We start from the raw sequence: 16,864 nt of genomic DNA, 5'->3' as shown, positions 1-16,864 counted from the left end.
TAAACCATCGTTAGATTCTTCCCAACCATTCTTGCATTGAGTCCTCCCCCACCGCCCTGTGAATATGGCAGGGCCGAATTATACCTGCTTTCCAGGTAATAATATCAAGGCCCAGAGAAGGGTCTTCCTCAGGGTCGTTCTGCTAATTATTATAGGAATCCAGACAAGGAATGCAGTGGAGAGATGGCATTGCGGCGGAGTGTGTTTCATTATATTTAAATTCAGAGGTTTTGTTTCATGATCCAAGGGGTCTAGACACACACACACACACACACACACACACACACAGTGCTCCACCGACTCACCACCCAGCGAAATAATTAATTGGTGGGTTCAGAAGCACATAGTTGGATATTTGAAATTGAGTATGTGTGTCTGTATATGAGGGAAAAATACCTAGGAGACACTCTTCGTATGTCTCTACGGTAGGACTATTGTAGACTGGATAAAGGACAGTGACCTGCATCCATGAGTGGCATGACTGGAAAGCTGAAGGAAGAATAAGAAAGGGAGATTATGAATTATGGCCGCTCAGTGAAAACAAACTAATGTCTAAAAGCCCAAGAAAGTGTTTCCGACATCCCAAGTCCTCTTTTGGTCTGTCGCTGAATAAGCATTTACTGTGCAAACTGGTCAGGGCATTAAACCAGACACCTCTTTCAGATTCTTGAACATGCCAAGTTTCTTCCCACTTGTGTACTTTCTTCATGCCACACCCTCTGCCTGGAAACTTTTCCCACTCACCAACAGGCAAATTGAAGAACTAAATCTCCAGTTAGGGGAAGTTAATCAGGACATCTTGAATGTTTGATTTAGAGAGCACAGATCTGTGAATTAAGATTTGGTGAGGGTTTATTCTGTCCAGAGTCTTTTATATTCTTCCTCTTCTTTTACTTTTTAAATTAACTTATCTATTTGAGAGAGAGGACGAGCAGAGAGGGGCAGAGAGAGAATCCCAAGCAGGCTCCACACTTACAGCGCAGAGCGGGAATCAGGCTCCATCCCACCAACCATGAGATCATGACCTGCACCCAGAAGCAAGAGTTGGACACTCAACAACTTAGCCACCCAGCCGCCCCTCCTTTTTTTTCTCTTTTGTTTGTTTTTGGTGAAAGACTCTTAGAGTAGGTATTTTCATAGATCTACTGGTTTTTATAAGGCAATCTTTAAAAAAAATTTTTTTAAGAGAGAGATCATGCACGCAAGCAGGGGAGGGGCAGAGAGAGAGAGGGACAGAGGTTCTGAAGATGTGGGGCTGGAGGGACTGAGATGTGGGGCTGGAACACGTGAACTTCGAGGTCATGACCTGACCCTAAGTCAGACACTTAACCAATTGAGTCACCCCGGTGCCCCTCTGTTGTTAAGAAGCCCTGTCCCCAGCTTCTTGCCTGTCAGTATGCCTAACAACTTCCTGCTTACATTTCTCCTTTGCCTTTCCGTCTTACATTTTGGTGTCTCCCTCTGTGAATCCTTCTCTGACCTCCACTTAACATCAGTTATTATACTATAGTCTCTCACACTTTATTTTCAATTCTTACAGCATGTCTCACCAATTATAGATCATGGTTTTCTGTTCCTTTTCTTAACTCTAAATTTGTAATTCCATGAGGTCAGAAACCATCATTGCATTTCTAAGGTCTAGCATCAGAATAAATAATAAAGATGACTTTTTTCTTTTTTTTTTTAGGAAAAAGAAGCAAAACTTTCAGTACTTATTTTCTTTATCTCAATGGTGTTTTCATCTAGTAACCTGTATCCAATGGCTCTTTTTTTTTTGTAACGTTTGTTTTTAAGAGAGAGAGAGAGAGAGAGCATGTGCGACTGGGGGAGGGGCAGAGAGGGGGGAGACACAGAATCTGAAGCAGGCTTTAGGCTCTGAGCTGTCAGCACATAGCACAATGTGGGACTCAAACCCACGAAGCACAAGATCATGACCTGAGATGAAGTCAGATGCTTCACCGACTGAGCTACCCAGGTGCCCCTCCAGTGGCTCTTGTAATACTTGGATGCTATTCCCAAATAATTGGTTAATCAAGGCTTCTAAAATTATCCAAACTTAAGCTTACATGCCTCATTTAATACCTTGAGCAAATAAGATTTCTCACTACTTTAAGGTAGTAACACTGGGCTTTAACTCTTGGTACCCACCCCATTTCTGCCCACCCCTTTTGGATTACTACAAGAAATCTTTCCATGTTTTTATCCTTCTAGAATCTGGTCTTAAAGAGGATCTGTAGAATAGTAAATAGGAACAGTAATATGTTGTGCTGTATTGTGTCTAATTCTTAAACCTTAAAATCCATATATAGTTCAGTAGTAAACTTATAAAGTGATTTTAAGGGGCACCTGGGTGACTTAGTCGAGTGTCTGACTCTTGATCTTGGCTCAGATCATGATTTTACACTGTTTGTAGGATCAAGCCCTATGTCAGGCTCTGCACTGACAATGCAAAGCCTGCTTGGGATTCTCTCTCCCTCTCTCTGCCCCTCCCCCACTGGCATGCATACTCTCTCTCTCAAAATAAACAAACTTCAGAAAAAATAATAGGGATGCCTGGGTGGCGCAGTTGGTTGAGCATCTGACTTTGGCTTGAGTCATGATCTCATGGTTCATGGGTTCAAGCCCTTCATTAGGCTCTGTGCTGACAGTGCACAGCCTGGAGCCTGCTTCAGATTCTGTGTCTCCCTGTCTCTGCCCCTCTCCCATTCGGGCTCTGTCTCTCTCTCTCTCTCTCTCTCTCTCTCTCTCTCTCAAAAGTAGATAAACATTAATAATAATAAAGTGATTCTAACTTGGGAGATATCTCAAGTCTAAAGCAGACAATTAAGTGTTGAATTACCAAATGTCATCTTTTTTATAGCATTATAAATTGAGATATCTGCTAAAATAGGCTAAATTACTATTTTAAAGATTGGGTAAATATGGGTGCTCGGGTGGCTGAGTCAGTTGAACATCTGACTCTTGATTTCGGCTCAGGTTGTGATCCCAGGGTTGTGGCTTCAAGCCCTTTGTCAGGCTCTTCACTGAGCGTAGAACATCTTCAGATTCTCCCTCCTCCTCCCTCTCTCCTTTCCTCCTCCTCTCCCTCCTCCTCCCCCTCCTCCTCCCTCTCGCCCTCCTTCTCTCCCTCTACCCCACTCCCCTGCTAATGCTCTCTCTTTTTCTCTAAAATAAAAAAATTCTTTAAAGATTAGGTAAATAATTCCCCAAATTTTTACCTAACAAAAATGACAGTCTCCTTTATGTTGCTTGAGATAGATATGAACTTTTTATGTGTCTCCCTGGCCATCTTTCTACTCAGTACTTTCCTTTCTCTGCCAAACTGGTTAAAGAAGAAACATAAAATTAACATGGTGGAAAGGAACTTAAGCATCTTTAAGGCCATGACTCACCAGTGTTATAAAATTGAGAAAGCCAGTGCTGAGAAATTTTAAGAGAACTCTTTGGATAATATTAGATTTGGGGTGTAGATGAAAGATCTGTTTTTAGACTAATGCTGATTTAGCATCTTACACAGGACTGATGTAAGGAGTTTTATACCCATTACTGCAAAACTAAGCTTCGTGACCTTGGGCGAATATCTTCATCACTTTGGCCTGTTATATACATAATGTAAGATCAGACAATTCCAAGATCTTTTTTGGTTCTAGAATTCAAGCATTTTAACATAATACATACATTTTACTGTTTGTCTTTTGCCTGCCAGGGAGAAGTTATACACTGGTTGGCATGTTCGTTATATGTTGCATGCCGCAAAAGCATTATTCCTACTGTTGGGAAGGGTATCATGGAAGGAAATTGTGTTTCACTTACCAGAATACTACGTTCAGCTAAATTAAGGTAAAGCACTTTGATTTTTCAAACACTGTTTTATAAGTCCTAAATTTAGCTTTAGAATTTAATTTCTGTTTAACTCTATTCCATTTTAAGTTTGTTATCCTATAGGTCTCCTTTTCCAATTCTCACATTATTCCATTGCCCCTTTTCCTCAAATTCTGACTTCAGAGGTCTCTGTACTAAATCTTTTTTATCTGTAGCTTTTTTTATTAATTTTTTTAAATTTGGAGACAATTTCAAGCTTTCAGAAAAGTTGCAAAAATAAGCAAAGTAGAAAGAACACCCATATACCCTTGACCCAAATTCACCTATTGACATTTTACTCCATTTGCTTTGTCATTTGATCTTTCTCAAATAGTTTTTCCTCAACTATTTCAAAGTAAGTAACATACATTATAGCCCTTTGCCCCTAAATAGTTCAGTGTATAAACTTAGATAACTACAACAGTTATCAACTTCAGCAAAGTTAACATTGATACAATAATTTAATCTATTATCTCTATTCTAGTTTTATTAGTTGATCCAATAATGGTCTTTATAGCAGCTTTTTAAAAGAACAGTTTCCAATCTAGGATCAGTTATTACATTCACTTACCATGTCTGTTTAGTTTCCTTTAATCAGGAATGTTTCCACAGCAAGAATATAGTCCACAACCACCTTACCCCCCACTTTAAAAAAAAAATTTTTTTTTTAATGTTTATTTTTGAGAGAGAGAAAGACAAAGTGCCAGTAGGGGAGGGGCAGAGAGAGAGAGGGAGACGTAGGGTCTGAGTAGGCTCCAGGCTTGGAGCTGTCAGTACAGAGCCTGTTGTGGGTCTCAAACTCATGAACTATGAGATCATGACCTGAGCTGAAGTTAGATGCTTAACCAACTGGAGCCACCCAGGCACCCCAATTACCTCCTCCTTTTTAGTAGATTACTCCTCATTTTGGATTTGTCTCATATTTTCTTATACTTAGAAGCAAGTTACATATCCCCAGATAGAAAACTACATAAGTAGTTTTGTGTCTTCACTATATTACATCTGGAGGCACGATATCCACCTGCTTCTCTTTGGTGATGTTAATTTTGATTATCTGCTTAAGGTGTTGTCTTGTTTTTCTACTGTATAGTTAGTATTTTTTACCTTGCAACAGGTAAGCAATCAGAAGGTCTTGGCTATAGCTTTTACTTGCTCTAGTATTAATCATGTGGAACTATTTGCCTGGATACAAAACAAAAGAAATGGAGTGAACCAGACATAGGTGGTAGTGTTCTCAATTTCTGGGATTTTCTACCCATGACAAGACTACTTGAGGTTGTTGTCTATTTGCTGTCATGTGTTTCCAGCATGGAAGAGAAACAAACTTTGAAAGACCTATCCAGGGAGAGCAATTAGGTTTCAATTCATGCTAAATTAAAAACCAAAATTTTTTTTTCTCAGAACAATTTTAGTTTTCATAAGTGGAAAAATAGTACATTAAAGACAAAATTTTTCCCTGAAGGCAGTTTTTAAAACTTTAATAGGTATCAATTTTTGTCATTAGTGATAAAAATAAAATGAAAGTATAATTAAGATTGAATTCACATAATTTTTTTAATTGAGCAGAAATTCCCTCTTCATTGCAATATAAAATAATCTGACTTTTCTATCAGTGTTTCTCATTATTGACCATATAAAAATTTTTTAAATATTTAGAATATTAGGTTGTTGGGGAAACTGGACCAAAAAGAAGAACTTAAAATTTAGAGCAGTGTAAGTATATGGTAAAAATTTCAAATAATGAAAGCATTCTGGAGATGTATGGTGGTGATGGTTGCACGTTGGGAATGTACTTAATGTACACTTAAAAATGGTTAAAATGGTAAGTTTTCTGTTATGTATACTTTTACCATCATTTTTTAAAAGGTTCACAAATTTTCAAATAATACAGAAAGTTTAAAAATGTAAAGATATCTCTTTCTTTTTTTTCCTCATTCCCCAGAATTAACCACTTAAACAATTTACTGTTAATAAATTATTAAACAGAAAAAAAAGCCTGTTTTTTAGTGTTTTGGTTGTTTTTTAAAACATAAATGCGATCCTACTATATGTATTGTTTTGCAGTTGCTTTTCTTAATATTCTGGTAATCCTTCCATATCACCATAAGTAGCTCTTCCTTACTCTAGGATTTAGGGTGTAAGGATGTTTCATATAGTTAGCCAACCCCTTATCAATGACCATTTAGGTTGTATCCAGTTCTTTGTGATAATACACAGCTGAACATCATTGTGAAAATGTATTTCCGCTAAATTTCTAAAAATGTAGTGAAGGGTCAAAAGATACTAGTTTTTTAAATGTAGATTGATATAAATTAAAAAAAAAAAAATTTTTTAATGTTTATTTTTGAGAGAGAGTGAGCAGGGGAGGGGCAGAGAGAGAGGGAGATAGAGAATTCAAAGCAGGCAAAGCCTGTCAGCACAAAGCCCAGTGTGGGGCTTGAACCAACCAAACTTGAGATGATGACCTGAGCCAAAATCGGGCACTCAACCAACTGAGCCACCCAGGTGCCCCTGATATAAATTTTTTCAGGTGTCAGATTCTGAACTACTAAAAGAGCATAGACCAGCTTCATCATGTTCAGACAAATAAAAAAGAATTACAAGTGATGTTATTATTTACATTGATTTATAATAATTTGGGCTATTTTCACAATTTGAACTTTAAGGATAATTTTAAATGATTAAATATGTATTTTTTTTAATGTTTATTTATTTTGGTCTCGGGGAATCCCAAGTAGGCTCTGCACAGAGCCCTACATGGGGCTTGGTCCCACGAACCATGAGATCATGACCTGAGCCAAAGCCAAGAGTCAGACATTTAACTGACTGAGCCACCCAGGTGCCCCTGATTATTCTCATCAAATATTGCTCATAAATCATACTGCAAAATACTGTGCAAATTTAGATTCTAGATGTACATGTAAAACTAGAAAATTTTTATTGAGAAATTACCTGTATGGTAGACACTTACTATATACTAAGGGTTTGTATTTTTTTATTCAGTTAATCCTCACAGTTAATCCCATGAAATGAATCTCATTTTACAGATAAGGAAACCAAGTCACCAAGAACTTAAATTACTTCCCAAAGGTTACACCCCTAGTAAGTGGCGGAGCCTCCCAAGTCCATGCTGTATTACATATGCATCCACCCACAAATATTAGTATGTTTGTTTTGAAATGTATTTATATATTCAGCCTCAGTTTGTGAAAAAACTTAACCAAAGCAACTTTCAACTTAAAATGAGTTCCAACTAAAAATTTGTTTGGCTATTAAGTGTAATATTAAAAAATAGTTACTGTTATGTAATTTGAATTTTTATTATTTTGTCTGCATCTTATTGTATTAAGTATTGAGAAGTAATTTTTCCACATTTTTCACAAGTTTTTCAATAACTTGCGATTTAAATCAAGATGACATTCATTATTTCCATGTTATAATAGAACCTGAATGAATATTTAGTTCATGAAAATTTTTTTTCATAATTTTAATTGGAACATTGATGATGTTAACTTTTTACACAATAATTTCTTTTTTATTTTTTGAGTGCCAGTAAAATTCAGTAGTGTGCTGCTATTGGGACGTATGCCCCATGTTTACCATCCCTACTCTATATTTGTTTTAGGGTGTGTGTGTGTGTGGTAAAATCTACATAACAAAATTTACCACATAACCAATTTTAAGTGAATATAGTTTGGTGGCATTAAATACATTTACATTGTGCAACCATCACCACTATCCATCTCCAGAACTTTTTCAGTTTCCCAAGTTGAAACTCTGTAACAATTAAACAACAACTTCCTTCTTCTCCCTCCTCCTAGCCCTTGGCATATATCAGCACTTCATTCCTTTTTATGTCTGAATAATATTTACGTTGCATGGATATATCACATTGTGTTTATCCACTTATTAGTTGATGGATACTTGAGTTCTTTGTACCTTTTGGCTAGTATGAATAATGCTGCTATGAACAGTTGTGTACAACTTTTGGAGACATATATTCATTTGGGGGGTGGTGTATATGTATGAATGGAATTGTTGGATCATATGGGAATTCTTTGTTTAACCTTTTGAGAAACTGTCAAGATTGTTTTCCAAAGTGCACGAGTTTACATTCCCACCAGCAGAGCTTGAGGGTTCCGTTTTACCACTACCCTTGCCAATACTTGTTATTATTTGTCTTTTTTATTATGGCATTCTAGTAGGCATGAAATGGTATCTTGCATTTCCCTGATGGCCAGTGATGTGGAGTTTCTTTTCATGTGCTTTTTGGAATAATGTTTTCTTTACAACAGAATCCCAATGAACAGGATAGTTTTGAAAGCTGTCAAGTTTACTTTGCTTCTTATTTTAGTTTTAAAAATCATAATCCTAGTTTAAGTAATAACAATGCTGTAAGGTTTTTTGTTTGTTTGTTTTCAAACATTTGATGTACTTTGTTCCACGATAGAACAGCCATTTTGGGGGTAACAGTAAATACAGTGGATTTATATGGGGATGTGTTAGTCAAGCCCCTTGTTTATAAAAAAAAAACAGATACCAACTACCAACTTTGGCTAACTTAAGGAGAAGAGAAATTTACTGAAAGGATATTGAATAGCCGACAAAGTCTTTAGAATGACTTGAAAAAATAGACTTGGAAAATGTCCAGGAACCAAAGGAGCCTAGCTATAGCGAAAAGCATATCACAAAAATTTATCTAACAAGGACATGACTTGCATGATCATCAGTACCATCCCTGGACATTGCGACTGTATTTGCCCCTAAGAGCTAATTGATTGTAAGAATTAATCAGTTGTTGTGTTCTCTGCGCCACCAGCTCCATATTCAAAATCCCAAACATATATCAAAGACCTCAGGTTTTATGCCTTCACCCTAACTTCCAGTGAAGGTGATCTATCTAGCAGATGGCAAGACTCAAAATTGGGGAATTCCTCAAACAAAGGAAAGGATTTCACATGCTGAGCATCCCTGCCTCCCCAAACAAAGTCTCCTACAAGAGACTATAATCTGTCAGCCCAAATAAATATTTAGCAACCTGGCAATAATGTTTTTGGCTATTGTTTATAATCTTTTTTAAAATATTTATTTAATTTTGAGAGACAGAGAGAGAAAGCCAAGGAAAGGCTGAGAGAGAGGGAGAGAGAGAATCACAAGCAGATTCCAAGCTGTCAGCACAGAGCCTGACACGGGGCTCAGACTCACAAACCATGAGATCATGACCTGAGCTGAGATCAAGAGTCAGTTGCTTAAGCGTCCAACTTCGGCTCAGGTCATGATCTCACGGTTCGTGGGTTCGAGCCCCAGTCAGGCTCTGTGCTAACAGCTCAGAGGCTGGAGCCTGCTTCAGATTCAGTGTCTCCCTCTCTCTCTGCCCCTCTCCCACTCACACTCTGTATCTCTCTCTCTCTGTCTCTCAAAAATAAAGAGTAAAAAAAAAATTTGTAAAAAAAGACTCTTAGAGTCTCAGATTTCAGTCAGCATATCTGGAGTTTGAGTACCTGTGGACAATTAGCTGATGATGTCTTCTATCAACTTTTTTTTTTTTTTACGTATCATTCCAGGGGCACCTGGGTGACTCAGTCAGTTGAGCATCGGACTTAGCTTCAGGTCATGGTCTCACGGTTTGTGGGTTCGAGCCCTGCATTGGTCTCTGTGCTGGCAACTCAGAGCCTGAAGCCTGCTTCAGATTCTGTGTCTCCCTCTCTCTCTGCCTCTCCCCCATTCGCTCTCTGTCTCTGTCTCTCAAAAAGCTAAATAGCATTTAAAAAAAATTGTTCTAAAGTATCATTCCAGGGGCCCCTGGGTGGCTCAGTCAGTAAAACATGCAACTCTTGATCCTGGGGTTGTGAGTTCAAGCCCCACGTTGGGTGAAGAGATTACTTTTAAAATCTTTATAAAAAAAAGTATTCTGTATATAGTGCTAGACACTTAAATGGACTTTAGCACTACATATTTTCAATCTAAGACCATACTAACATGGGGACATAAAAAATGTACCCATAATTGAATAAGCCAGAAAGGTGGAGTAATAATCATTAAGTGATTTTCTGGATATGTACTACCTTCTTCGTTTATATTTGGTGGTAGAACCACACATTGGAACACGAACACTTGAATTTTATTCCTAAACTGTAGCTGTCTGGTGCTTTGTGATCAACTTCCAGAATCCACTACTTGGGAGATTATGTCTGTCCTCAAACTAATTTTGTGAACTCAACAATCTGTTGGTATTTACTCTGTAATGTATATACAAATTACTGTCTAGGTGCTGTAGGGAATAAAAGAAGTAGGTAGGTGTCATTGCCCCTTGCTTAGAAGACATTGATGTAATGACCATAATTCAAAATCTACATTCCTATAGTGATTCTGGGAGTCAGAGTAATTTCATAGCACTTGGGAGCGAGATTTTTTGGGTTTTTTTTTTTTTTTTTGATAAATTTAGGTTTTTAAATAAAGATTTGTGGGGCGCCTGGGTGGCACAGTCGGTTAAGCGTCCGACTTCAGCCAGGTCACGATCTCGCGGTCCCGGAGTTTGAGCCCCGCGTCGGGCTCTGGGCTGATGGCTCAGAGCCTGGAGCCTGTTTCTGATTCTGTGTCTCCCTCTCTCTCTGCCCCTCCCCCGTTCATGCTCTGTCTCTCTCTGTCCCAAAAATAAAAATAAACGTTGAAAAAAAAAATTTAAAAAAATAAATAAATAAATAAATAAAGATTTGTAGGCGTAAATAAAATGTTAACTTGTCCATTGTATGGACTCCTTTTAAAGTTGCTTTTTTTTAATTTGTTTAGCTTAATACAGTTTTTTAATAAAATGAAGAAGTGGATGGACATGTCAAACCTGCCACAAGAATTTCGTGAACGTATAGAAAGGCTAGAAAGAAATTTTGAGGTGTCTACTGTAATTTTCAAAAAATTTGAGCCAATTTTTTTAGATATATTTCAAAATCCATATGAAGAGCTACCGAGGTTACCACGAAGCAGGAAGCAGAGGTGAGAACCTTAATCGTTATATAATTGATATTAAAAAAACATAAAGCTTAGGAAATTTGCATTTTTAAAGTCTGCTTTTTACCATAAGAATCCATTTGTGGAAAAAAATTTTTAAAAACCCATTTATAATTACCATATCTGGAAATTCAGGGTAATACTTATTTTTTTATGTTCTGATTATTTTGTGCAGACTAAAAAGGCTTATTTAAGTCCATTTAATGGACTGTAAATTGTCCTTTGTGAATGGAATTTTACATGTAATTTGACTTTCTAGTTATTTATATTTGCTATTTCAATTTAAATGACAAATGTGGAGTGATATTTAGCAAATTAGTCAATTAAAAAGTACATTTTTTCTTTCTAGGAGGATTCCTTGCAGTGTTAAGGATCTCTTTAATTTCTGTTGGACCCTCTTTGTTTATACTAAGGGTAAGGTGATACTTTCAGTGGTTTTACATTTCTACTGTGGGAACTGGTTATTTGACATGAGAGGTTTCTGGTCTTCGTGTCTTTTTTTTTTTTCTTATAAAGGTAATTTTCGTATGATTGGAGATGATTTAGTAAACTCTTACCATTTACTTCTGTGCTGCTTGGATCTGATTTTTGCCAATGCCATTATATGCCCAAATAGACGAGATTTGTTAAACCCATCATTTAAAGGTAATAACCTTATTTATTTTTAAAAATTCGTCATTAGTTTTTAGAAAAAGTTTTGAAAGTTGACCATATTCTTCTTCCCCCTCTTTTGCTCTTCATACCCTATCAAAATAGGTTTACCATCTGATTTCCATACTGCTGACTTTAGGGCTTCTGAAGAACCTCCCTGCATCATTGCTGTACTGTGTGAACTGCATGATGGACTTCTAGTAGAAGCAAAAGGAATAAAGGAGCACTACTTTAAGCCATATATTTCAAAACTCTTTGACAGAAAGGTACTGTACTTATAAGTGAATGGCTAAGATTTTTAAGGGTCAGTAGCAGAAGCCTCAAAGGCAAAAACAAGGCTTTAAGCAAGTTCTCAGTGTTACAGGACTCAAGGTCAAGATTATCAGGGTTCAGTCTCTGCTGTGTTGTAGAATGCTGTGGTGCAGAATTGCCCTATGATCTTTTGTGGTGTGCAAACTGAGCTGTTAAAGACTGTGACCAACTGTATGTACTGTCAAGTAAATTCATAGGCAGAGGCAGCTGTAAGAGGCTCTGATAAAAGAATTACGAAGAACAGAACGTAAAAAGCAGGAGGTCAGAGTAAACTAATTTACTGCCAAAATTTGAGTAACTGCTGAGTATTTTCTAAAGGTGGGATGATCTATAACAACTATAGCTTTAATTCCATATAAATAGAGCAGGAAATCCGTTATAGTTTTGTAGCTGCTTACAGGCTATCTGCATGCATTCTGGGTTTTCCTCTAGGTAATTCACTTAGCTATTTCTGTATTTATGAAATGGCTTATTCCTCTTGGTCTCAGTGTCTTCCCAAACATTGAGCCATTTAATCCAGCTAGTCCTTGAGTTTTCTCTTTGGTGAAAAAGGGTTTTAAATTAGGTCATCACTGTGGTACCCCTCTTTGTAGATATTATGAGATTTTTCTTTAAGCATAAAGTCTTTCCTACATGGTGGCTCTTCTTTTACACAAACTTTTGTATTTAGTGTTATCTTTCTTCCAGTGTGTGTGTGTGTGTGTGTGTGTGTGTGTGTGTGTGAGAGAGAGAGAGAGAGAGAGAGAGAGAGAGTGTCGTGGCTCCTTATCTGTATGTTAAACATCTCCAGCAAAGTAAACTTTGACAGGAACTCAAGGATTATGTCTTTTGTGCTCTGCAGCAGCAGCATACTAGTAGCTCTAAGGTTTAATGACCATACATCTTGGTTTGCCTGGATTATCTAGTTTTGGGGTGTTGTCTTGGCATAATTATTATAGGACTTCATTTCACTCCTGAAGTATCCTGATTTGGACAATTGTCCTGCTCTTGGGCCACAGATACTTTGTTTGGCCTGTGTAGGACGTTCTTTATTTTAATTTCATTCCATTTTAATTTACATATAAAGACTTTTTATGTGACAATCTCTTTCAAAAATCAGAAGCTATGGCAAAACAGGATTGGAATATCTACATGAATTTCTACATGGGTAACTGATCAAGTTAAATGATGGCCACGTCTTTTAAGATGGGAAGTATGCTTTCTACCCTCTTCATTTATGTATGTTGAGCTTTGACCCATGAAGGCATTTGAGTTTGCAACCCTGATGTATAGTAGTCTAAGCATAGTGTGGGGTACATAGAAAATATTATAAACTGTACTTTGCTTCTCTCACCAGCAACAGTACCTATATTCCCTTTGAATCTTTTTCTTGCCTGATACATATAATCATTCAATAAATGTTAGTTTCCCTTCTCCATAGACCAGGGTTTAAAATTGAACTGCTTTTGTCAGAATCACTTGGGGAGTTTATATAAAATGCTGCCTCAGCTCAGACCTTGGGGTCCATCAATCTGCATTTTTTAGAAGTTCCCCTAAGTGCTTCTTATGTCACTAGAATTTATAAACCACTGCCATAGGCCAACTTCAAAGTATTTTCAAAATGGACTTTAAACTTTTATTTGCACACTATATAGGTTTTACTGATTTGAAAGAAATATTCAGTAATTCTCTTTTGTGTGTATATTATTTATAACAACTACCAATGTGAAAATTTAGATAAATGTCATGTTTTTGTATGTTATTGTGTTTAATTACATGTCACAAAATGACTTTTTCTTCCCAGATTTTAAAAGGAGAATGCCTCCTGGACCTTTCCAGTTTTACTGATAATAGGTAAGTATCTAACACTAATGGTATCTGCCATATTATAGGCTGTCAATAATGATTTATTGCAACTTATTAAGTGGAACATTATATCAAATTAACTCCTTCAAACTCAAGTTCCTTCTGCATTAGTGGTATTAACTAGATGTTGTTAACTAAGCCTTGTTGTCTTTAAGTACACTTATTTTAGGAAACCTTTGCCACTTAAAAGAGCTCCTTCCAGAGAAACTCATAAACAGACCCAATGACTTCTGGCAAATTCAGAATGTATATATATTCAAAGCAACTATTGTTCTCTCAATGATCAGATCTTAATTAGGTTCAGCTAGTTTTGAGATTAAGTTTATACTCTCTTTTTGCTCATCTTTCAGAGTAATTTATTATCGCTATATATGTGAATGTGAAGCATGTCCATAATCAGATAAGAACCTTCAATATTGTTAGATGGGCAGAGTTAAAAATTTGAAAGTCATCAGCTTTTCCAGGTCTTGGAGTCTAAATCTATCTTGAAGTGAAGATAAATCCATTGTGGAGATGCCTAGCTGTTTCAGTTGGTAGAGCATGCCACTGTTGATCTTGGGATCATGAGTTCAAGCCCCATGTTGAGTGTAGAGATTACTTTAATAAATAAATTTTTTTCTTAAAAAAGGTAAATCTGTGTGTAACTTAGTTTTATTCTAGCTACTTAAAATAATTCTTGGGGTGCGTGGCTGGCTCAGTCAGAAGAGCACAAGACTCTTGATCTCAGGCTTATCAGTTCGAGCCCCATGTTGGGTGTAGAGATTACTTAACAATAAAATCTTTAAAGGGGCACGTGGGTGGCTCAGTCGATTGAGTGTCTGACTTCAGCTCTGGTCATGATATCACAGTTCGTGAGTTCGAGCCCCAGACTCACTCCTGTCAGCACAGAGCCTGCTTTGGGTCCTCTGTCCTCCTCTGCGCGCGCTCTCTCTCTCTGTCTCTGTCTCTCTCTCTCAAAAATGAATAAATATTAAAATAAAATCTTTATGGGATGCCTGGGTGGCTCAGTTGGTTAAGTGTCTGATTTCAGCTCAGGTCATGATCTCACAGTTCATGGGTTCAAGCCCCACATCAGGCTCTGTGGTGACAGCTCAGAGCCTGGAGCCTGCTTCGGATTCTGTGTCTCCCTCTCTCTCTGCCCCTCCCCCACTCGTGCTCTGTCTCTTCTCTCTCTCAAACATTAAAAAAAAAATTTTTTTTTTAGTAAAATCTTTAAAGGGGCATCTGGGTGGCCAGCGGGTTAAGTAAGCATCCAACTCTTGATCTCAGCTCAGGTCATGATCCTTTCTCTCTTTCTCTCTCTCAAAATAAATAAACTTTAAAAAAAATAATTTAAAAAAATCTTTAAAAGTAAATAAAATAATTCTCTTTTCAGCAAAGCAGTGAACAAGGAGTATGAAGAATATGTTTTAACTGTTGGTGATTTTGATGAGAGGATCTTTTTGGGAGCAGATGCAGAAGAGGAAATTGGAACGCCTCGAAAGTTCACTGGTGATGCCCCATTAGGGAAACTGACAGCACAGGCTAATGTGGACTGTAATCTTCAACAACACTTTGAAAAAGTAATATAACTTAGCCTGGCCTCAGTCTTGAATGATCTTTTTCTCTCTGTGTTTGATTCTACTAACAACAAACACATCTTTCAAGTTAAATCTTGAGTTTCTTCTACTAATATATATTTTCCATGAAAGCCTTAAAAGGTAATTTTTAAAAGTGGCATTTAGGGGGCACCTGGGCAGCTCAGTCAGTTAAGCATCTGACTTTGTCTCAGGTCGTGATCTCACAGCTTGTGGGTTCGAGCCCCACGTCGGGCTCTGTGCTGACAGCTCAGAGCCTGGAGCCTACTTTGGATTCTCTCTCTCTTTCTCTCTCTCTCTCTCCCCCTCCCTCTCTATCCCTCTCCCTCTCCCTCCCTCCCTCCCTCCCTCTCTCCCTCTACCCCTCCCTCCCTCTCTCTCCACCTCCCCCTCTCACACTCTGTCTCTCTCTGTCTCTCAAAAAATAAATAAACATTAAAGAAAATTAAAAGTGGCATTTAGTATTACCTCATTTCTTGATGCTTTTCATATTTTTGATGTATTTTCCCAGAATGCCTGGACTTTTCAGTAGGGTGTGTGTCTTTTGACATAAAGAAGGGTTTATGCTTTCTTATCATTCTTTGCATCACTTTAGCCACTTGCTTTAAAATTTAGTTTCCTTCTACCCATGACAAACTATGTGCTTTCCCTGAACTTTAGCCATACAACTCTTGGCTTGATTGTGAATAGTGAAGGCTTAATTCTGTATTTATGTGTAAAATGGGTTGGAGAATGAGGTCTAATGGAAAATTTACTGGTCTAGAAGGTAGAAAACCTGTTTTAGACCAAGCCTCTTCCATTAACTTTATCAGCTTCAACAGTTTTTTAAACTTTTCTGTGCTTGTTTCATATGTAAAGTGAAAATGTGTATATTTCAAATGAGTATTATGATAAAATGAGATAATAAGTAGTAAGTACTTTGAAAAAGTGTTTTTTTGAATGTGAGGATATTATTAGCATTATATTGTTAAAAATTTGGTGGATAACCAGAGGAGGGAGGAAAAAAGTACTACTAAATATGAATAGAGAAGGTGATACATACACTGAATTAAACACATAATGAGGGCAAGGTAACTTTTTAATCTTTTTAAACTTTTTAAAAGATTTTTCTTTTTTGACAGAAAACATCATTTGCACCTTCTACCCCACTGACAGGACGGCGATATTTACAAGAAAAAGAAGCAGTCATTACTCCTGTTGCTTCAGCCACTCAAAGTGTGAGCCGGTTACAGAGTATTGTGGCTGGACTGAAAAATGCACCAAGTGAACAACTTATGAATATTTTTGAGTAAGTATAATATTATCTTTCTAAATAAATTTTAATTACAAGGTATGTTGACCTAAAATCAGATGGAAGTACCTATTAAAGTTACACAGAGATATTATTTCATAATATTATAGACCTTAAAGTTTAAATAACCTCTTAAGGTTATTTAGCCCTGACATCCCACTCTTATATCTACCCCTAAGTTATGCATTAATAAGTTTTCTTCTTACATTGACTTTAAATGGGTTCAGTCTAAATGTTCATCAAGTGGGAGACTGAATACATATTGATGGTGCAGCAGTAAATGGAATTTTAATGCAGTTGCTTAAGATAAAGAGGCATGTGT

At 37.0% G+C, this 16,864-nt stretch overlaps 1 protein-coding gene across 4 annotated transcripts in view; it reads left to right on the top strand.

The window, feature by feature from the left end:
- RBL1 (RB transcriptional corepressor like 1) overlaps positions 1–16,864 on the top strand; it is a 62,355-nt gene that overhangs the window by 1,050 nt on the left and 44,441 nt on the right. For 3 of the 4 annotated variants that reach the window (XM_086702148.1, XM_086702149.1, XM_086702151.1), the window contains exons 2-9: positions 3,707–3,840; positions 10,651–10,851; positions 11,216–11,280; positions 11,383–11,511; positions 11,623–11,783; positions 13,613–13,662; positions 15,050–15,236; positions 16,373–16,539. In XM_086702148.1, coding sequence (XP_086558274.1) covers positions 3,707–3,840; positions 10,651–10,851; positions 11,216–11,280; positions 11,383–11,511; positions 11,623–11,783; positions 13,613–13,662; positions 15,050–15,236; positions 16,373–16,539 — 1,094 coding nt within the window. The remainder of the gene's footprint in view (positions 1–3,706; positions 3,841–10,650; positions 10,852–11,215; positions 11,281–11,382; positions 11,512–11,622; positions 11,784–13,612; positions 13,663–15,049; positions 15,237–16,372; positions 16,540–16,864) is intronic. The other variant, XM_086702150.1, reaches the window with a different exon arrangement.

The sequence above is a fragment of the Puma concolor genome, chromosome A3 (assembly GCF_028749965.1).
Source record: "Puma concolor isolate L17-30 chromosome A3, mPumCon1.1.hap2, whole genome shotgun sequence".
NCBI lineage: Eukaryota > Metazoa > Chordata > Mammalia > Carnivora > Felidae > Puma > Puma concolor.
This window is presented reverse-complemented; position numbering and strand designations above follow the sequence as displayed.